Below are 23,308 nucleotides of genomic sequence, written 5' to 3' on the forward strand. Positions count from 1 at the left end.
CCGTACATGAATAATTAAAACAAAATTTGCATATTAATTTTACTTTTATTTGGTTAAATGGCTTTCTCAAAACTTGTTTAGTCTTATTTACGAACGTTTTTATTAGTAATAAATATACGTAACTTACGAATTGACTTACGTAACGAACTTCTACATTCATAGATTTTTAATACGTATATTAGGAATTCGCCCCCTAGTCAATACCTTGCTGTTTAAGCTAAAGTTCGAATTTTTTTCAAATTCTTTAAAAATGACCCCTTAATCACAATCAGTGGATCAGTTGAAATCAGTTGAAAAACTTTTTTTTTTTTACTTAATTTCTGATCTTTTTCTTTAATAATGCTGGGAAATCCGGCGCCCCCTTCATAGAAATGTCCCTTCCCCCATGAAAACTTCCTTCATTAAAAGATCCACCCATATAACCCCCGACCCACCCCCCACCTACCAGAAAAAATCCCCCCTGAAAACGTCTGTATACTTCCCAATTGGGTAAAGTTCATAACTTTCAGCCCTCCCCCCGGGGACTTCGGGGGATTCAGTCATCCTAAAAGACATTGTTATCATATTTTCGACCATGCTGAACAAAATGACTATCTCACTTTGGGAAAATAATGAGCGTGGGAGGGGGCCTAGTTGCCCTCCATTTTTTTGGGCCACTTAAAAAGGGCACTAGAACTTTTAATCTCCGTTCCAATGAGCCCTCTCACAATATTCTAGGACCATTGGGTCAATACGATCACCCCTGGAAAAAAAAACAAAACAAAAAAAAACAAATAAACACGCATCCGTGATCTTTCTTCTGGCAAAAAATGCAAAATTCCACATTTTTGCAGATAGGTGCTTGAAACCTCTACAGTAGGGTTCCCTGATACGCTGAATATGATGGTGTGATTTTCATTAAGGTTCTATAACTTTTAGGGGGTCTTTCCCCCTTTTTTCTAAAATCCGCCAAATTTTCTCAGGCGCTTAACTTTTGGTGCGTAAGACTAAACTTGATGAAACTTATATATTTGAAATCAGCATAAAAAACTGATTCTTTTGATGTAGCTATTGGTATCAAACTTTCGTTTTCTAGAGTTTCGGTTACTATTGAGTCGGGTCGTTCCTTACTTACAGTTCGTTATCACGAACTGTTTGATTAAATAAAAAACAAGTTTTTTTTAACGGAAAGTAAGGAGTGACATTAAAACTTAAAAACAACAGTAATTGTTCCATATATGAAAGGAGCTGTCCTCTCCTTAACGCCTTGTTCTTTATGCTAAAGTCTGACTCTTTCTCACAACTCTATTTTTTAAAACAATAAAAAGAACTTTAGCGTAAAGAGCAAGGCGTTGAGGAGGGGACAGCCCCTTTCATACACAGAATAATTTCTGTTCGTTTTAAGTTTTATTGTCACTCCTTACTTTCAGTTAAAAAAGACTTGTTTATTTTATTTAATTTCTGAATGTTTTTGAATTAATGCAGCTTTGATTTTGGCTCACCGTACATGAATAATTAAAATGAAATTTGCATATTGATTTCACTTTTTTTGGCTAAATAGCTTTCCTGATATTTTGATCTGACATAACTTACGAAATAACTTACATATAACGAACTTCTATATTCGTATATTTTTATTACGTAAATTAGAGGTTCTCCCCCTAGTCAATACCTTGCTCTTTATGCTTAAGTATGGAATTTTTTCGAATTCTTTAAGAATGACCCCTAAATCAATAAGGCCATTTGATTAGAATAGACAGCTTTTTTGAAAGCACTAAACAAACTTTAGCGTAAAGAACGAGGTATTGACTAGGGGGAGAACCCCTCATATGCGTAATAATTTCTGTTCGTTTTAAGTTTTAATGTTGCTCCTTAATTTCAGTTGATAAAACTTGTTTTTGTTTAATTTCTGATCGTTTTTTAAATAATGCTGGGAGATCCGACCCCCCCCCCCGTATATATGTCCCTTCTTCCATGACAATATCCTCCAGAGACAGATCCTCCCACGGGTTTTCTGTTACGCTGAATCTGATGGTTTGATTTTTATTTTAGATCCTATCACTTTTATGGGGAGTTTCCCCCTTATTTCGAAAATAAGGCAATTTTGCTCAGGCTCGTAACTTTTGATGGGTTAGACTAAATTTGATGAAACTTATATATTTGAAATCAGCATTGAAAAATGCAAAATTGCACATTTTTGCAGATAGGAGCTTGAAACCTCTACAGTATATTTCTCTGTTGCGCTGATTATTATGGTATGATTTTCATTAAGATTGAATAATTTATAGGGGGAGTTTTCCTCTTTTTTCGAAAATCAGGCAAATTTTTTCAGGCTTTTAACTTTTGATGGGTAAGATTAAACTTGATGAAACTTAAATATTTGAAATTAGCATAAAAATCCAATTCTTTTGATGTATCTACTGGTATCAGGATTCCGTTTTATAGAGTTTTGGTTACAATTGAGCCGGGTCGCTCATTACTAACAGTTCGTTACCACGAACTGTTAGTTCAGGACTTTTAGGGTTTGACCCGGACAAAATTGCAATATAAACGAAAATGGTACCAAAATAATTAGAAAAAAATTCTGTACAACATACTAAAAGTCCCCATAAATCCGAGTGGGGCGAGTACCCAAAAAACAGGGGAAAAGGGGGAAATGCGGGGGAAATTGGGAAAAATGCCGAACATGCCCAGAAAATAGTTCAAAGTGAGTTTTCTGGGGCTTTCCCATACGCTGATCACAAAACTGACATCTAAAATTCAGTATAGAATAAAAGTACTACGGAAAACGGGGGGAACAGGGGGAAGAGGGGAAAAATTTTTAAAATACAGGGTATTGGTAGAAAGCACTTTGAAATATGTTTTGTGGGGTCTTTCTATCTGCTGATACCGAAACTGACATCTAAACTGAAATACGGAACATGAGCCCCACTACAATGGGGGAAAAGGGGGAGATAGGGAAAGAAATGTGATAATTGAATTCAGGGGTAGAAATCAGTTTGAAGTGTGTTTTCTGGGGTTTTTATATCTTCTGATCACGACACTGACACCTAAAATAAAAGAAAAAAAACGAGAACCATGAAAAACGAACAAAACAGGAGGAAATAACGGAAAAGGGGAAGGGAAGCTTGACTCCTGAGCCAGCTGCTAATGGCTAATAAGTAGGCCTATGGACAAAATAACTCGCTTAAGTATCAAACTTTTACTTTCTTGAATCACAGACATTTCTTACAACCATTTGAATTACTAAACATAAATAAAACAACCGCTTGGCAGTGATCACAGTATAAAACTTCAGCTATTATAGGTAAAATTTGTACTTTCGAAGGCAATATCGTTGAATAAAAAACTAAAAAAAGAACTTCAGTAACTATAGGTAAAATCTGCACTTTTTAAGGCAGTAGAGTTGACTTGAAAAACACAGCATTGATGTCACTAGTCGAGCTCCTCGTCTTCGACAATCTCGTTGTCCCTGTTCAAACAGTTGATAACCTGACATTCTCCGCACGCGAACGTACACGCTAATCCATTTTTCTTGCAGCTGCATCGCGAGTTCTCGCAGCCTGTCTTACAGTTGCATCTCACGACACTCAAAAGAGTTTGAGGTGCGGGCAACAAATCGGTCATCACAGGTGAGTATTTATGGTCTCTGAGGACCCAACCCCAGTCAGCCGGGTTGAGGTCAGCTGGTTCCCCTTTCCAACGGGATACCTGGAGGCGCACTCGCTGGGATTGGAATGAAGCTGCAGCTTCGGTTGGCGGAAGCCTTTCAGGCTTAACAAACGCCGTAGTATTTGACAAAGAAACTTTTTCCAAGAAAATGCGATGTCGCAGCTTAGTGAGATCTTCGTTTGGTCGTGCTTTATACAAGCTGAGGAGAAGATATTCACCCGCTTTCACAATTTCATCTTTAGACGATGATTCATCCAGAAACACTTCGCATATTTTTCTGAACACTTCGCTCTTCTTCAAAAGAGGTAGCACAGCTTGCTTTCCAAGTTCGAAAACTCGTGAGGTCGTGTCACATCCCAAGAGTGCGTACCCTACCAGAAGTAGCTTAGATACTTCTCCCATTTTTTTTTTTGAACTTTGTTGAGGCGCCAGAGCCATGTTTTCGCTTCTTTTGTGTTCGTTGATGATTCGAAGTAACGTGTTTTTGCATTAGGCGGGAGGTGATACAAGAGTAGAATCAGAAGGTCAGTGTCGTTGCCAAGAACTATTGTTTCAGAGTTTTCTGCTTTCGTTACGGCAATCTTCACTATGAGATAGTCAGCATCGTCCTTCGCATGGACGACTTCAATCCTTTGGCTCTGAGTTTTTCCCCGATGTAGCTTATAATTCGCTGTTTGTTCTGAGAGTTGCTCAAAAACTCTTCCTTCTTTTTCTGGAGCTACATCCCTAAACTGAAATCGATCACTTGATGCTGGCTTCCCTTACACCGTCGGTTGTGGGTAGCATCTTTCGTGGTTGGACCAGCGCTGTATCCATCGAAGACAACAGTAGGGGAGGTACAGCGTCGAGTAACGAAACTAACATAGCTGTCACAGATTGAATCATAAGTATCACCTATCTTCCAAGGTACTTGCTGAAGCAGCCAACCTCCGTCAACTACAGTGACACGATCTGACACTGGCAGGTGGTGAATCGAGTCCGTTTTCGCTTCTTTCCATATTGCTTTCGCTAGTGCAGGTTTGTCTGGCTGACGCATTATGCCAGAATTCTCAAACAAAGCGGGCGGATAACTGCGCAGTTCGTAACGTAGAGTTTCTGCCATGTTATTTTCAGATGTATGGGCAGCAGTCGAAAGACGTTGAAAAAGCAGTGCAGGGTCGATATGCAAAATTATACTTGAGTTAACAAAAAATCTCGTCGTACCTTGATTTATCCTGCTACCATGTCACATGTGTAAGCATCCACGCAGACTGAGGACTATTGGATCCGCTAGATGTCATTCCGTCAGGATAGGTTTTGTCGTCGGCACTGGAACTCCGCGGTGACTAGTCTACCTTGCTTCTCTTACTGAATGTCGAATTAGAACAGGATTATGTTGACGAACCCACGCGCTTGTTGATAACGGCGAGGAATAGGTAATAAAGTAATTTCTGTATCTTTCCGTATTTCTTTCTTGAGTTTTTTTTTTTGCCTTTTCCGAACCTATGGGGTAGCCGAACCTCTATAGATCTCCTGTATTAACATTTGTAAACATTTCCACATGCTTTCTACCCCTACCCTGTATATTTCCAGGGTAAATAAAGAACATGAGCCCCGCCACAATAGGGGAAAAGGGGGAAAGAGGGGAAGAAAAGGAACAATTGAATTCAGGGGTAGAAATCAGTTTGAAATGTGTTTTCTGAGGTTTTTCTATCTGCTGATCACGACACTGACACCTAAAATAAAAGAAAAAAAACGAGAACCATGAAAACCGAACAAAACAGGAGGAAATAACGGAAAAGTGGAAGGGAAGCCTGACTCCTGAGCCAGCTGCTAATGGCTAATAAGTAGGCCTATGGACAAAATAACTCGCTTAAGTATCAAAATTTTACTTTCTTGAATCACAAACGTTTCTTACAACCAATTGAATTACTAAACATAAAGAAAACAACCGCTTGGCAGTGATCACAGTATAAAACTTCAGATATTATAGGTAAAATTGGTACTTTCGAAGGCAATATCGTTGAATAAAAAACTAAAAAAAGAACTTCAGTAACTATAGGTAAAATCTGCACTTTTTAAGGCAGTAGAGTTGACTTGAAAAACACAGCATTGATGTCACTAGTCGAGCTCCTCGTCTTCGACAATCTCGTTGTCCCTGTTCAAACAGTTGATAACCTGACATTCTCCGCACACGAACGTACACGCTAATCCATTTTTCTTGCAGCTGCATCGCGAGTTCTCGCAGCATGTCTTACAGTTGCATCTCACGACACTCAAAAGAGTTTGAGGTGCGGGCAACAATTTGGTGATCACAGGTGAGTGTTTATGGTCTCTGAGGACCCAACCCCAGTCAGCCGGGTCGAGGTCAGCTGGTTCCCCTTTCCAACGGGATACCTGGAGGCGCACTCGCTGGGATTGGAATGAAGCTGCAGCTTCGGTTGGCGGAAGCCTTTCAGGCTTAACAAACGCCGTAGTATTTGACAAAGAAACTTTTTCCAAGAAAATTCGATGTCGCAGCTTAGTGAGATCTTCGTTTGGTCGTGCTTTATACAAGCTGCGGAGAAGATATTCACCCGCTTTCACAATTTCATCTTTAGACGCTGATTCATCCAGAAACACTTCGCATATTTTTCTGAACACTTCGCTCTTCTTCAAAAGAGGTAGCACAGCTTGCTTTCCAAGTCCGAGAACTCGTGAGGTCGTGTCACATCCCAAGAGTGCGTGCCCTACCAGAAGTAGCCTGGATACTTAACCCATTTTTTTTTTGAACTTCGTTGAGGCACCAGAACCGTGTTATCGCTTCTTTTGTGTTCGTTGACGGTTCGAAGTAAAGTGTTTTTGCATTAGGCGGGAGGTGATACAAGAGTAGAATCAGAAGGTCAGTGTCGTTGCCAAGAACTATTGTTTCAGAGTTTTCTGCTTTCGTTACGGCAATCTTCACGATGAGATAGTCAGCATCGTCCGTCGCATGGACGACTTCAAATCCTTTGGCTCTGAGTTTTTCCCCGATGTAGCTTATAATTCGCTGTTTGTTCTGAGAGTTGCTCAAAAACTCTTCCTTCTTTTTCTGGAGCTACATCCCTAAGCTGAAATCGATCACTTGATGCTGGCTTCCCTTACACCGTCGGTTGTGGGTAGCATCTTTCGTGGTTGGACCAGCGCTGTATCCATCGAAGACAACAGTAGGGGAGGTACAGCGTCGAGTAACGAAACTAACATAGCTGTCACAGATTGAATCATAAGTATCACCTATCTTCCAAGGTACTTGCTGAAGCAGCCAACCTTCGTCAACTACAGTGACACGATCTGACACTGGCAGGTGGTGAATCGAGTCCGTTTTCGCTTCTTTCCATATTGATTTCGCTAGTGCATGTTTGTCTGGCTGACGCATTATGCCAGAATTCTCAAACAAAGCGGGCGGATAACTGCGCAGTTCGTAACGTAGAGTTTCTGCCATGTTATTTTCAGATGTATGGGCAGCAGTCGAAAGACGTTGAAAAAGCAGTGCAGGGTCGATATGCAAAATTATACTTGAGTTAACAAAAAATCTCGTCGTACCTAGATTTATCTTGCTACCATGTCACATGTGTAAGCATCCACGCAGACTGGGGACTATTGGATCCGCTAGATGTCATTCCGTCAGGATAGGTTTTGTCTTCGGCACTGAAACTCCGCGGTGACTAGTCTACCTTGCTTCTCTTAGTGAATGTCGAATTAGAACAGGATTATGTTGACGAACCCACGCGCTTGTAGATAATGGCGAGGAATACGGAATAAAGTAATTTCAGTATTTTTCCGTATTTCTTTCTTGAGTTTTTTTTTTGCCTTTTCCGAACCTATGGGGTAGCCGAACCTCTATAGATCTCCTGTATTAACATTTGTAAACATTTCCACATGCTTTCTACCCCTCCCCTGTATATTTCCCTTTTTCCCCTCCCCCCCCCCCCATTTCCCCGTTTTATGTTAATCAATTTTTTTATATCATTTTAGTTATCAATTTAGTAATCACCAGATAGGAATACCCCAGAAAATATCTTTCAAACCGCTTTCTACCCCTACCGTGTATTCTTCTCTTTTCTCCCCTCTTTCCCCTGTTCCCCCGTTTTCCGTAGTACTCTTTTTCTATACTGAATTTTAGATATCAATTTCGTAATCAGCGTATGTGAAAACCTCAGAAAACTCACTTTAAACTATTTTCTGGGCATGTTCGGCATTTTTCCCAATTCCCCTCGCATTTCCCCCTTGTCCCCTGTTTTTCGGGTATCCGCCCCACTTGGATTTATTGGGACTTTGATTATGTTGTACAGAATTTTTTTCTGATCATTTTGGTACCATTTTTGTTTATATTGCAGTTGTGTCCGGGTTCGACACTTTTTTGAGCTAAAAGTCCTGTGTTTGAAAAATGCAAAATTCCACATTTTTCCATATAAGAGCTTGAAACCTCTACAGTAGGTTTCTCTGATACGCTGAATATTATGGTTTGATTTTCATTAAAATTATATTATTTTTGGGGGGAGTTTTCCCCTTTTTTCAAAAATTAGGTAATTTTTTCAGGCTCGTAACTTTTGATGGGTTGGACTAAATTTGATGTAACTTATATATTTGAGACCAGCATTGAAAAATGCAAAATTACAAATTTTTGTAGATAGGAGCTTGAAACCTCTACAGTATGTTTCTCTGATACGCTGAATATTATGGTTTGATTTTCATTAAGATTCTATCATTTTTAGGGGTAGTTTCCCCCTTTTTTCGAAAATAAGGCAAATTTTTTCAGGCTCTTAACATTTGATAATTACAACTAAACTTGACTAAATTTTAATATTCGAAGTCAGCATGCCAATCCGACTCTTTTGATGTAGGCTATCTATTGGAATCAAATTCCCTTTCTTAAAGATTTGGTTACTATTGAGTCGGGTCGCTCCTTACTTACAGTTCATTACCACGAACTGTTTGACAATGGGCAAAGATCATAACTTGCAGCCCTTCCCCTGTAAACTGTGGGGGACTAAGTCATCCTCAATGACATATTTATTAGATGTTCGACTATGCTGAACAAAATGGCTATTTGAAAATTTTGACTGAGTGACTTTGGGAAAAAAGTGAGCGTGGGAGGGAGCCAAGTTGCCCTCTAATTTTTTGGTCACTTAAAAAAGGCATTAGAGCTTTTAATTTCCGTTCCAATGAGACCTATCACGATATTCTAGGACTACTGGATTGATACGATGATCCCTGGGAAAAAACAAATAAACGCGCATCCGTGATCTTTCTTCTGGCAAAAAAATACAAAATTCCACGTTTTTGCAGATATGAGCTTGAAACATCTAAGAAGTTATTGGTGTTATTGGAAAAAAAGAAGCATTGTATTAAATAAAATATTGCTGCAAGCAGTGCGATCTTGGAGATCTCTAAAAAGCTCATGTTGGAATTCTACTACAATGTGGCTAGGGTACAGTGGCCGGAGAAGGGGCAAGTAGAGGTCTGTATGAGGACATAAATTCCCTACCGTTAAAAGTAAAAACTCCAAATCTAATTAATACTTTCCTGCACGGTGAAATCATCAGATCATGGATGGACTACACCACTTGGAGTGGTCTTTACTCAGAGCTAGTGAAACGTTGAGTGCCAATTCAACTTTTATTTTTTAAATCAGAAACGTGAAGCGACATGATTTCCCGTGATATGTTTTGAAAGTCTGAAGGTGTATTTTATGCAGACACATGACGAGGAAATCAAAAAACGTTGCAAAGGAGTACCCACGCGCTATGTGGATAAGAATTTTGACTTGGACATCTATAGGAATTGTATTGTTCAAAATAGAGTTCCTCGGGCAAAATTGTTGGTAACTCGCTCACTAAACTACAGGAACTTTACTGTAAATGTAGAAAAAATTGCCATGAGAACCATTTCCGACAAGGTCTATGTTTGTCAAGACGGTGTGACTACCCTCCCCCTAGGACACTATCTAACTTCCGACCGAACCGAATGTGTTAGCCGTAGGGAAAGTCTCGGTTTGAGTAAAGTCCAATAAACTTCCCAAAATCTTGGGGGGGGATCTCGGCCTGGGATGGGGGCTCGCGGCCCGGGGGGGGGGGGGCGCCCGAGCGGCCGCCAGCGGGGGGCGCACCGCCACTACCAAAGTTATCTTTTTTTTTACTTAGAGCAGATTTTTTTTTGTGCTTTTGTAAATATACATGTTGCATTGAAAAAAAAAGTGATATTATTCAGTGTATTTTTCATTAAATGTTGTATTTATAAATAAAGTATATTTATTAAAGTGCTTTTTCTAGTGCATTTTCAAAATAAATGTTTTTTATTATAAATTAAAAAAGTGTTTTTTCTTTGTTTTCTGTAAAGTGCTGTTTATAATACAAGAAATATGATTCTTTATTGATTTTGTTCTCATTATTATTCTTGAACGGAGTTGTAGGGAAATTATTTAGTCATTAAACAAGTATGCTCTACGATTACTTGTCCTAGTGAACTATTGAAAATAACATGTATCAATTTAAATCACTATTCAGATCATTTCTGTGTCGACCATCAATCTCGGGCAAAACAACATTCTTAACAAAAATAATTAAAAATTGTGATAAAATGTTTGTGGAAAAGCCGAAAAAAATCTACTATTGTTACAGTATTTGGCAGGAGTCATACGATAAAATAAAAGCAATTGGCACAGCGGGATTGGTGAAGCCACAAATCATACAGGGACTTGATGTTTTCAAAATTATTGAACCCAACTCTTGGCTGATTATTGACGATCTGGCTGAATCTATTGAACAATGGTCCCAGGAAATGCTACAACTATTCACAGTTCGCTCTCATCATGAACAGATTTCCATTACTCTGGTTCTACACAATCTCTTTCATCAGAGCAAATGTATGCGAACACTTGCATTGACCTGCACCTACTATATCATTTACAGAGTTGTTCGTGATTCTAGCTCGCTAATAACCCTCAATAAACAAATCTATCCTAGCGCCCCTAAATTTCTGCTCTCAGTAGAAGGTCGCAAAACTAATATACCGCAAGGCTACATCCCATAGGTTCTAGCCAAAAATAAATATGAGAATCTGCACGCCCCCGCATATGCCTGCTAAAATGAAATTAATATATTTCCTCACGCGAACACTAGAAAGACTAATTAAACGATATCATGAAAGTTAAGAAACTAGAGGCAAATATAAATTTATTTTCCGATCTAAGCATTTCAAAACTCCCACTTAGTAATGCCATAATCAAACATGGTGTTGATAATGTTTTCATTAATCTAAAATTTGAAATTTGTTTAAATTTAACCGAGGGCAATGTTCAACTGTCAGAAGTAGTTAAGCAACAGGCAGAGCAACATCGTTCTATTGTACGTACATTGGCCTCTAAAAACAAAGGAAAGAATTTTAAAAGGAAACGACTTCTTCAGGCAGGCGGTAGCTTTTTCACACTTTTACTACCGATAACTGCAGGACTTGTAAACAGTTTTCTCTAGAGAGAGAATAGCAAAACCCTATAAATTGACTCCAATAGAACTCGCTCTCTCACCCGTGGAACAATCTGAGTAAATTCATTGACAACGAAAATATTGAGGATGATAAAAAAACTACTTTTACTTCAAGATGCACTTCGCCGAGTGGACAAACATAAACCCTATCGTACGAAGGCCAGTGGTATTGATCACAAAAAAGAATCATCTCCTCAGTATTCTGCTGCTGGAGCACAATTAAAGAAGGGGTAATTTCATTAATTTTTATCGAAATTTGTAAATATATTACCCAAATAATATCGCTAAAAAATTACACGACTCATAACTTATCTCATGAAAAGTGGTCAAGATCATATTCAAGTTGATAGCAATGGGAAAGAGATTATAATTCAAGGCAAGAGCTATAATCTACTTGATTTAATCTACTATATGGTTACAAATCGTAAAGGACTATTATCATTTGACGCTCATCCATACAACTTTCTAAATACATTAAACTTCCCCAAAAGCCTTATTAGCAATAAGCAAATTCTAAGAAAATTAAATGAACATGCATCAACACCATAAAACTATGAACATGAAGAAGAAGAAGAAGATTTTGAATCTATTTTGGAAAATACTAGCACACCTAGTGGAATCTTGACAATTAGAAGGAGCAGTACACCATTGATAACTAGACAAAACCGAAGACGTATAAAGTTAACGTCACCACCACCACCAACCACTATTTCACTACTGAGCAGTGGATGTTTAACTACGCGTTTGCATTCAAAATGGTTGAAGTTCTGAAGCGTTCTTTTGAAAATATAGATGATACTGGAAGTTTAATGTCCCCACCACTCTTTCCAAAGTCACTGGTTTTCACACTAAAAGTGTACAAGACTATCTACAAAATGAATCAAGTTACACTCTACATAGAAATCATAGACTTCGTGCTAATCATTATCGAAAAACTAAAGCCTTTTTCCCATTGCATATAATGCAAGCAGATCTCTTAACTCTAGATGAGATTCAAAGACGTCACAATACACCATACAAGTACATTCTACTTGAAATCAGTGTTTTTAGTCGCTATGCATATGCCATTCCATTACGGTCGAAGAGAGGTTTTGAAGTTGCTCAGGCTGTTGAAAGCATCTTTGAATGAGATTCTTATAAAAAATTCAAATAGATCATGGTAGTTAATTTGTTAATTCCAAGATAGCAAAAGTTCTAGTAAAATATAATACGGTACTCTATAATAGTCATTGCCCTGTAAAGGCTATATTAGCCGATCGATTGATAGGAACTATTCGACTTTTAATTTCAAGATATTTTACATTGAAAAATGCATCTGCTTTTATTCATGATTTAGATAAAATCATGTTGATTTATAATCAACGACCTCATCGATCATTGTCCAATTCAACCCCAACGGAAGTTCATCATTCTGATCATGATACAATTGACACTTTTCTTAAACAATATTCGTCACGAATTAATAGAACAACTAATGTTTTTGAAAAGGGTAATTACTTGTGGTTCACAGAACTTTTTAAAGTGGCAAAAATCCTAGACACTAAACCCATAACTTATCGGTTGCGTGATACCAAAGATGAAGAGATTGTCGGCGGTTTTTATGACTATGAACTATAAGAAGGTAAAAATAATAGTAAAATCTATCAAATTGAAAAGACATTAAAGACTCGTACTCGCAGGGCGAAGAAACAGTTACTTGTTCTGTGGCTAGGATACAAATCTGAATTTGATTCTTTGATCGCTGTTAAAGATATTGACAATGGTCAATGATTTCTATGTAACTTTTATGTCAAATGTTTCCGATCCTCTCTACAACGACTTGAATAAAACAAGTGATTTTTGGACGAAACTCTCCCCCGCCATCAAATTCGATGACGGAAAGTATGAAGTGGCTCTTGTCGACTGTATTCTCAAAAATACCTATGACATCCTGAGAAAGGATCGTGTGTATAATATAAAAGTTATACCATTCGATTGGTCATTCTTTGTCGACTATGAATGGGTTGAAGCACTGAAATCTAGCCAATATCCAGATGTTACATTGAGATATAAAGAGTATGGTACTATGATGGATTTGTGTCTTACAATCAGTAGAAAAATCTCATACCGTAGGAAAGGTACATTCCATTTTGATTATTCTACGGAACACGATAGGGTTTACATTGCCTCACCTGTTGACACTGAAATAATTCATTTCAATGATAATCTGAGAGACGTTCTTGGCTTTAAACAAACTATGATCAATGGGAAAAACGCTGACACTGTTTACGGGATTGATCAAGTTATTTTCGCTGACTATCCACCTGGTTTTACTTTGGACTCTTGCAAATTTTTTTATGCATCCTCAGTGGAAAAATTGAGATTCGATCAATCAAATGTCCCCCTTCTACGTGTTTTTGAATGAAAAACAACTCATGAACTTGTTCATTACGATAATATAAAGCATCTTCAGTATGTTCCTGTAAACACTTCGTATTTGGAACTCTGTCAGTTAACACTAAGAAGTGAATTGGATGATCCTCTAGCAAAAACATAAGGCTGAGCTGTAATTACATATCATTTTTGACCCATCACCGACGACACCACCTAAAATGAACAATAGAAAAATTCCAATTGTCTGCCCCGATATCAATTCCTATGTTGGTGCTCTGAGTCCACGTCAAATAGGCAATGGATTGGACTACTACAAGGGGTATACTACAGTGTCTGGCTACGGTTTTGGTAGCTGGTTTGCTAGGTTATTTCGTTCTGCACTACCCCTTGCCATAAAATATCTTGTACCTGCTGCATCAAATTTTGCTGCCTCAACACTACAGGACTGGGGGGTCGTGTAAAATTTTCACCGAGAGTGTTAAGAAAAATATTAGATCTTCAGCAAGAGCCGTTGGTGAGTGAATGGTATTCCACTGTACACTCTATCATTTGACAAAAAATCCTATAGAACTCTGTACGAGTTGACCATGCAATCCCTAGATCATGACTACAAACTTTTTGAAAATGGAGTAATCACTTCAATGTTTTCAAAAAAACTTGACTTTATAGTTTCTGACATATTGGGGACCCAGGAGATGGACAAAGTACGAACAGGGAATTTACGTTTAGAGTGTATATTTGCCGATGCTTTGACTGAGAGTATCACGCTAATATCATTGAGTCATTTTGAAACCTATTGGGAAATCACTCAACGTATTTAATATGGATCCATACACGTCCCAATACATGTCCTATTGCATACCATCGGACTTCACTGAAGAACTTCCAAGTGTTAACAATACCCTAATCATTGTTAATAGCAGTCCATCGACTTTGAAGACTGGCCATTGGCTATGCATCTTTCAAACATCAAAGAATATTGAATTTTTTGATCCTCTTGGCCTATCGTATAAATTCTAGACTCCATACATCAGCAACTTTATTGAAAGCAGTGGGAAAACTATTATTCAAAATCAACGAAGAGTTCAGGATTTAACGACTAAGAAATGTGGCTTTCATGCACTACTCTTTTTCATGTTCAGATGTCGTGGCCATACCTGCAAGTAGTATCTTAAGATCTACGTTGACTTACCTTAATTGAACGACTTCCTAGTGTAAAATATACTTACAAGCATGTTGAATACTGACTTTACTTTTATACGATTAAAATAATCGTCGAATTTATTTGAGATTTCTCATTATTAAAAATAATGTATATACATTATATAACCGACTCTTCTACTCCTTAGAATTCATATTCTACTAGGCAAAGGTAGTTTTCAAGAAAATCTAATGTAGGTAAATTATATGAATTCACGGTATATTGATCCTGTTGTGCTGTAATATGAGGGTCGTGTTCTCTACAGTAGAATGTGACTTCACTGTTATTATGGATCTTTATATAATCAATGTTACTATTCTCATTTATTATATAGAATTCACGTATTTCAATTTGTTTATTTGAAACAATGTTAAAAACAGTAGCCTCAAGCGGCGAGTCATATTCCTTCACTGCCAAATAAAAATCAGTGGGCTTATAATCATGGTAGTCATTGTCTTAACGACGATGACGTAGAAATGAAATTATTTTGTTGTTCCAACAGTTGAATCGCTGACCCGGCTCCTCCTCCCAGAACAATCTAAAACCACGACAATACCAATCTCTTAGCAATAATCTAAAATCACGCTTATTATTCTTTCCAATCATACCAGGATATGTATTCTCCCACTGATTACATGTATCATAGTGACAATTCGAGCATAGGTGCCCTCTAGGATGAGAGTCACACACCTCTTCAAGACAGAAATTACAGCCTTTAATTTGTACAGCATATCCTCTATGCAATTTAAACGGGTTGCATAATCTGCACTTTTCATCATACTCATCAATCATTGTGTAACTCTCACATGATGACCAGCTACCCAGTGTGTACATGCATAGTGGGTATGCATTGAACATTTTTTCATGTGTTGACACTCTCACTGTCACAATGAAACTGAGCTACCAACAACAACAAATTGAGTGGGGTAGAGAGAGAGAGAGAGAGGAGTAAATCACGGGGAGGAACATAAACCCCTAGAATAGCATAGGAAGGAACATAAGCTCCTGGAATAGCATGGTCCTATGGCGGTCGTAGAGTAGCATGGTCCTATTGCGGTTGTAGAATAGCATGGTAATTCCTATACGTCTCGTAGAAGTATAAGGCCATGTGAGGGGGGTACTCACTCTCTTTGAAAAGGTGTATACGTCTCGTTGAATAGCATGGGAATTCCTATACGTCCCAGCAAAATGGAAGACCATGTGAGAGGATACTCACTCTCTTTGAAAAGGTGTATAGGTCCCGTAGAATAGCATGGTAATTCCTATACGTCTCGTAGAAGTATAAGGCCATGTGAGGGGGCTACTCACTCTCTTTGAAAAAGTGTCTACGTCTCGTTGAATAGCATGGGAATTCCTATACGTCCCAGCAAAATGGAAGACCATGTGAGAGGATACTCACTCTCTTTGAAAAGGTGTATAGGTCCCGTAGAATAGCATGGTAATTCCTAAACGTCCTGTAGAAATGGTACTTAGTACTCTACGGGGGCTGTCCCCTCCTCAACGCCTCGCTCTTTACGCTAAAGTTTGAATTTCTCACAACACTATTTTTTTTAAACAATTAAAAAATTTAGCGTTAAGAGCGAGGCATTGAGGAGGGGACAACCCCTTTCATATACAGAATAATTTCTGTTCGTTTTAAGTTTTAATGTCGCTCCTTACTTTCAGTTAAAAAAAACTTGTTTTTCTTATTTAATCTATCTAAGAAGCAATTGCTATTTTGAGCACTCATGATGTCCATTCCAAAAAACACAGTCAAAGGGTTTAAATTGGATCTTACTGATGGAATGAGGGGACTTTTTTTTCTTCTTTTTTTTATTACGGAGATAAGAAGAATGACCAATGGAGTACAAATGAAGTACAAAAATGAGGTAAAGAAAATTGTAAAGAAAAATGGAGTAAAGAAAGATGGAATCTTTTTAAGAAAATTAAAAGGTTTATACGAAAAAATAGGGGTGATTCTCAATCAGGTAAAGAAATCCTGGTTCCCAAAATATTGGTTTTCTGCACAAGAAGTTTTACTGTTTTAATGGCATATCTTCTTACAAGGTCTATTCATCTCCTCTTTTTACTCTATGGGGGACTCGAAACCCTTTGAAAGCAGTTTCATAAATTATTAAAAAGTTAGAACCCATATAGTTGGACAATAAGAGACATACAGCTGAATTAAACAGTGAAATAAGATTCTCTTAATCAATCCATTGAAAATAACTTTGAGGTTCTTTAGCAGGGTTGGAATTTGTTATGGAGCTGGGGGGGGGCAACTTCCCCTTCCAAACCACAGTCCCCCCAAGGACTCCAGTTCGCCGCACAGCTGGAATTTAGTTTCTTCAAAAATCTTTTCAAAACTACGACAAGCCTGCATAATTCAGGCATCCAGAGAAACGGGTAAGTTTTCTTTAGTATATCTTTGCCTTTATGTTACTACGAGGCTCATTTTTCATTTTTCGCTGTGATTTTCATTTGATTTGGCTAAATTGGCTCCAATTTTACCCCCCCCCCAGGATTTTGACAAAACTACACCACTGTTCTTTAGAAAACCAGAACTACTGCACACACTTCTTTTGTCAAATGAATATGGTGATGAAAAGATACGAAACTCTAGTAACCAAAACTTCTGAGTTCAAATATATAAGATTCAAGAAGCTTAATGTTACCCATCAAAAGTCACGAGCCTGAGAATATTTGCCTGATTTTCGAAAGAAAGGGGAAACACACGCCGAAAGTAAGGGAATCTTAATGAAAATCACAACAACCGGTTCAGCGTATCAGAGAATCCTCGTGTGAGCTCCTATGAGAAGTTTCAAGCCCCTATATACAAAAACGTGGAGTTTTGCATTGGTACTTGGGCATTTTATGGACATTTCTAAAAAGTCAAGTTCGGTTAATGCTAATGAAATAAAATAAAATAGGATGAATATATAATAGTTTATAAACAGATTAGGGCTATATATTTGCACATTAGGGGGGGGGGTGGTGGGTAAAGCATTGCATACATTAAATACTTAACCTAACCTAGGTACCGCCCCCCCCCCGAAAGCTCAAAAAACAACAGTTTAAATATCGTATAGGCTACGCAACAAAAACCACGCTATACATTCCGTTACTTTATAGCGTTGTCTTGAATTAACCCGTCAAAAAACGGGTTTTTCGCGACTGGTTTCTTTGTAACTGCCCATATAATGCCCAAGTACCTTTGCATTTTTTTTGCCAGAAGAAAGATCACGGATGCATGCTTATTTGTTTGATTTTTGTTGTAGTTTTGTTTTTTCATGGGTGAGCGTATCGAAATAATAGTCCTAGAAGATCGGGGGAGGGTGCATTTGAACAAAAATTAAAAGTTATGGCACCCTTTTTAAGTGTCCAAAAGAATTGGAGGGCAACTAGCCCCCTCCCACGCCCTTTTTCCCCAAAGTTATCCGATCAAATTTTTTTCCTAACATTTTTCCTTCTCAATAGCCCCAATGGTATGCCAATACCCTTCAAAGTAACTTAGGCAGAGAATCTGACTTATTTATGTTGCATGGACCTGAGGAAGATGAAAGTTAAATTCCATTTCCATTTCAAAAGGTTCTTCCTCTTAGATAAACTAAACTTTAGACCTTTAGAATAGACCTCAACTAGAACTTTACCAAAAACTTGGTACTTTTGTCTTATAGCCACCACCCTGAAGATGTTGTATCGTGAACATGAGACAATAACCGGTTTTCATGGTCTTTATAATAGACAATATTAGCTTCAGGTTGGTGGGAAACTACATTTTAGCTATATTTTAATTAAATATTTAGTTGGTATTTTGGTTAGGTTAGTTTAGGTTATGTACTTAATATAATGTGGTTTGGGTGGCCCCCCTTCCACATTTCTTGTTGTAGTTTTCATAATTTTGTTGAAAAAGTATTATATTTTCATCATATTTTGTTTTATTTCATTAGCATTAACCAAACATCACTTCTCGACAGAACTTGAGTGTGGTGGCTATAAGACACAAGTACCAAAAACTGTAACAAGGCTCCAAGGGCCCCAAAAAATTACCTAACCAAACTGAAATACTATGTTCCAAACGGGGAATGAATTTCCTTGTTCTTATTAGGGCATAAATCAGATCTAGAAGCAATTCCAGTCTGTTTTTTGGGGATTTTAACAAACGTTTAAAAATTATGGATAGCATAGCCTACGATAGCGAGTCAACTATTATTGCACCTTTTATATTAGGTACATATAGACCTAGTTTTACATACTTATCGTCAACAAAGATAAAAAAGGATACTAATCGATTCTAGCTCAACAAAATTTTCCAGTTATATTTTGTACCTTTTTACTCAAGTACACAAACATCATAACTCTACTATTTTGAAGCTTACTACTTTCTTTGTTTTGAAGTTGGTAATTCGTCGCTAGGTGCTGAAGAAATGCTCCGGCTATTGGACCAGGTGCGCAGGTAGTTACCTTGAGGGTGTTGCACTGTTGCCAGCACAATTTATTCAGCATTAGCGAATTAAAGTTAAAATTGAATTGTTAGTATCATGGTTGCAGCGGCAGCTGCAACCTAGTAAAGAGCGAACAACAACCCATAGTAATCAAAAGTTGAAAAACTGTTTTCAAAAAAACTGTCTAGTGAAAAAAAATTGCCATCTAACACTGAATCAGGATTCAGGAATCGTAATTATTGTTTCGATTAATCTTAGAAGTAAAAGTTTATTGCAAAAAATTCTTTTGGTGATTTCGAAAAAGAGCCTGAAATCTCTTGAAAATGGCGTCAAACTGAAATAAAAAGTGCACCATTGGAATCAGCATGGTCCAAAACCATTTAAAGGATATTTAACAGTCCCCCACCATGAACACCAAGGAAAATGATTTTTTTGCATGGGTAGCACTGATCTGTCTCCTTTTTTTTCTTTTTTTTTCCTTGAAGGGCTAGGGGGTGGCTAGAGCATCATAGAGAGGTGTAATAGCTCATTCGAAAGGGAATTAAATTTGTAAGTGCCCTTTTTAAGTTACCAAAAAGATCGGAGAGCAAATAGCCCCCCCCGCTCCCTACCGGCCCCCCCCCCCACAACTAGTTTTATAAAAATTTTGAGATAGTCAGTTTGTTTAAAATAGTTCAAAGTTCCCCTGTATAGATGCCGTTTATCTCACTTAGGCGAAGCTGATTATCTCTAATTAGACACAGAAAACCGGTTTCATTACAGAACTTTTTACTGAAAGTAAATAGCAATATTAAAATTCAAAACATACAGAAATTATTCCTTATATGAGGGAGGGAAATTGTCCCTTCCTGATTGCTTCACTCTGTATGCTCAAGCTTTACTTTTCGTCCGGATTCTATAAGAACAACTTTTGAAATACAATGGCCGATTAATTAGAATAAGAAGCTTTTTAAAAGTTCTAAATACTTTAGGATGAAAATTGAGGTACTGAGGAGGGGGCAACCTCCCTTTTTTGTATGGTACGTTTAATTTTGTTTGACCAAGCTAAAAAGTAATAAGTCTATTCATTATTTTCTGATATGGATTCAATTTCATCGAGTTAAGTTTTAAGGATAGCTATTTAAAAGTTTTTCATGTTAAAAGGATAATAATGGCTAATAAAATTGGCGGTTGTAAAAGTATGGATAAAGAATCCTTATAAAATTCATGTGCATGCTTGGCCCCAACACCCTCTATTTCGATCACTGATAATATAGTTTTAAGTCACGCTTATGTGTGTTTATTTGTTGAAATAAGTACTGGCGCCTGGCCGTTAAAAATATGGGCCTAATATGTTACTACTGAAGCATCTGCCTCATTTTCCTCCTTAGAGTTTTATCTGTTGAAATTCCCCTTAAAGAACTCAACAGACGGGTTTTCAGGAATAAAATCTGTTGGGAGTCAATTCCAAATTTGGGTACAGCACCACACAAAGCTGTTGTTCAAGCACCCAGTGCAGGGTGTTTCCACTTCTAAGCAATCTATCTGTACCTTGTTTCTGGGTATTTCTTTCTAATAGAGGTACTTTGTGTGACACACGAACATGAAAAAGGGTGGGACCAACCATAGTATGCTATAACTTTGATGTAAATTACCTTTCCCTCTTCTGTCCCCCCAGCTTAGCCCCCTAAAAAATTAAGTCCTATGCTGGTGCTTGACTGTGATTATTTTTAAGAAAACAAAGTTTTCCAGAGGGAAGTAAAGAGCGAAGTTGAAACTTAAAACGGACAAAAATTATCACTTCATAGCCTATTTAATATATATTAATGTAACTAGCATAAATAAACCAACTAATTATTTTTCCCTATGCTTTTATGATTATACAAAACTAGCGCTTTACTGGAAACACCAAAGTCAAGCATAAAAAACAGGATTATTGATTTAAGAGTCAAAAGTGAGTATGTAGCCTGACAATACTAAACGAATCTATAAAGCTTTACCAATAACCGCGAAGTAATTGAACAGCATACAGAAATATTGGATTGATTTATCAAGCAGCATTTTGCTCTCACCAGCTATAATACCAATATATACAGTCTTAATATACAGTCTAAATTGTAAGAAATATGCTTTAGTATCCCTTGAAATGAAGATAAAACAAGACACAATATGAACTCTGGAAATCTGATTATTTCTCTTTATAAAAGAATGAATTTCAAGCTATGATACAAATTCTAAAGCTAGTCTAAAGTCCTAATACTATCAAGATGGCCCTACTTCGAACTTGTGTACAAACTAATCATGACATGTCCTTTTAAGAACCACAACGAGAACCAGTTATTGAATTGAGCCATTGTGCAGAAGTGATACCGAATTAAACGTAAAAAATAAACAAAATCCTAAAATGGATTATTGCTTTATCTTAAAAGGGATTGATCCTAAAAGGGATTGATAATATTTAGATTCTATAAAAAACGCCCTTAATTGGTTTGCTTTTACTGTACCGAAACTCCTATATTATTTTGTGTTTTCAGTAAAGCGCTAGTTTTGTATGATCATAAAAGCATAGGGAAACATAATCAGTTGGTTTATTTATGCTAGTTACATTAATATATATTAAATAGGCTATGAAGTAATAATTTTCGTCCGTTTTAAGTTTCAACTTCGCTCTTTACTTCCCTTGGAAAAACTTTGTTTTTTTAAAAATAATCTTTGTTCGTTTTTGATTAAACCTTAATGCAGAAACAACGCTGCCATGATCTTTTTTATGTATACGGAATAATGTATGCTCGTTTTAAGTTTTAATGTCACTTCCTAGTTTCAGTTGAAAACTTATTTTTAATATAATTTCTTGTTATCACCGATCTAAGGGAGATCAAACAGCTCTAAAAAAATACTGCAAACAACCTTGACAGCTAAGAAAAACTTGTTAGTCTATAACATAAGGTTCATTATTCATCTCTTCACAAAACAATACATGTTTTTTCAGGAATGTTTATTTTTCGATGAGCAAAAAGCTGTTTTCACTCGGCCGACTTCGCCTGAAAAAGCCATAATGAAGACAGGGTCAATATAAATCACCTATTGACTAGCAGAAAATAGAAGGCTACTGGAACAAAAGAAAGCTGTTTAAGGGCTCATTTAAAAGCTTATATTTAAACTTAATCGCTTCTTATAAAATTAACTTGATAGCACAATCCCACAAAGTGCGCTTTCGGTAGTTTCCCCAACTTTTTTAAATGAAACAAGTGCCTTTTCCAATTAATCGACCAAGAAAAGGTGATTTCAAAATCTAGGCAGGATCAAAAACTAAGGGGGCAAGGTCGTCCCTTCCCCTCAATTACCACCATTAGAACTAGCACACAGGCTTCATGGTAGAGTGAAGTTTGAAGGTTCAATTCAAAATTGTTGATCATTTAAGCTTAATTTTTGGTAGATTTTTAATTGAAAAGTTTTTAGTTTTAGTTAATTTGTTTTCCCAATAATCTTTTAATTTTAATATGACTAGTTGATTTATGAAACCTACTAAGAGGGTCTGGAGGGGGAGTATATGTGAGGTGATCTTATAAACCTCCTGTTAAGGGTTTTGGACCATAATTATCGCAATGGTTCAGTTTTATGCTTCCAAGCTCTTTCACTTAAGAGGTGGTACCAAAAGTGCCGTTTTTAGTGCTATATGGCACTTCTGGATGGTAAAATTGATAAGAAGCACGTAGATATGAGTAATAGGTTTAAAATCTGGCTTCCCGGGATATGCCTTAAAAAATGAGTGCATCACGCTTACGAGCTTCAGGATTAATTAAAAAATAGGACGCAGAATAGGTTTTTTATGCAGATTGCAAATATATAAATTCCATTACGTTAAATATCTACCCACCAAAGACTCCAAGCTTCAGAAGAAAAAGGGATTCTGATAGATTAAGGGATTTTGAAAACAGGGAGCCTGATTTTCAAAAAAGGAAGAAACACCCCTCAAGAATTCAATAAATCTTAATGTAAATTAGATCTTCAGATTCGGCGTATCAGAAAATGTTATTGTGGGGGTTATGATCTCCTATCTGCACCCGTGTGGAATTTATGTTTTTGCCAGAAGACTGATCACGGATGCGTTTCTATTTGCTTTTTTTTTTTTTTTTTTTTTTTTGTTCTAGTGTCCTTTTTAAGATACTGTAAAGATTGGAGGGAAACTAAACGTCCTC

General features: G+C 37.2%; 1 protein-coding gene across 1 annotated transcript in view; it reads right to left on the minus strand.

Moving 5' to 3' along the window:
• Oseg4 (intraflagellar transport protein Oseg4) overlaps window positions 1-19,084 on the minus strand; it is a 182,665-nt gene extending 163,581 nt beyond the window's left edge. Inside the window, exon 1 of the mRNA XM_089088804.1 lies at window positions 19,015-19,084. Coding sequence (XP_088944930.1) covers window positions 19,015-19,041 — 27 coding nt within the window. The 5' untranslated portion in view covers window positions 19,042-19,084. The remainder of the gene's footprint in view (window positions 1-19,014) is intronic.
• Window positions 19,085-23,308: the final 4,224 nt, after the last annotated feature.

Source organism: Artemia sp. Qi Xiang Cuo, chromosome 5, assembly GCF_049724085.1.
Source record: "Artemia sp. Qi Xiang Cuo chromosome 5, ASM4972408v1, whole genome shotgun sequence".
NCBI lineage: Eukaryota > Metazoa > Arthropoda > Branchiopoda > Anostraca > Artemiidae > Artemia > Artemia sp. Qi Xiang Cuo.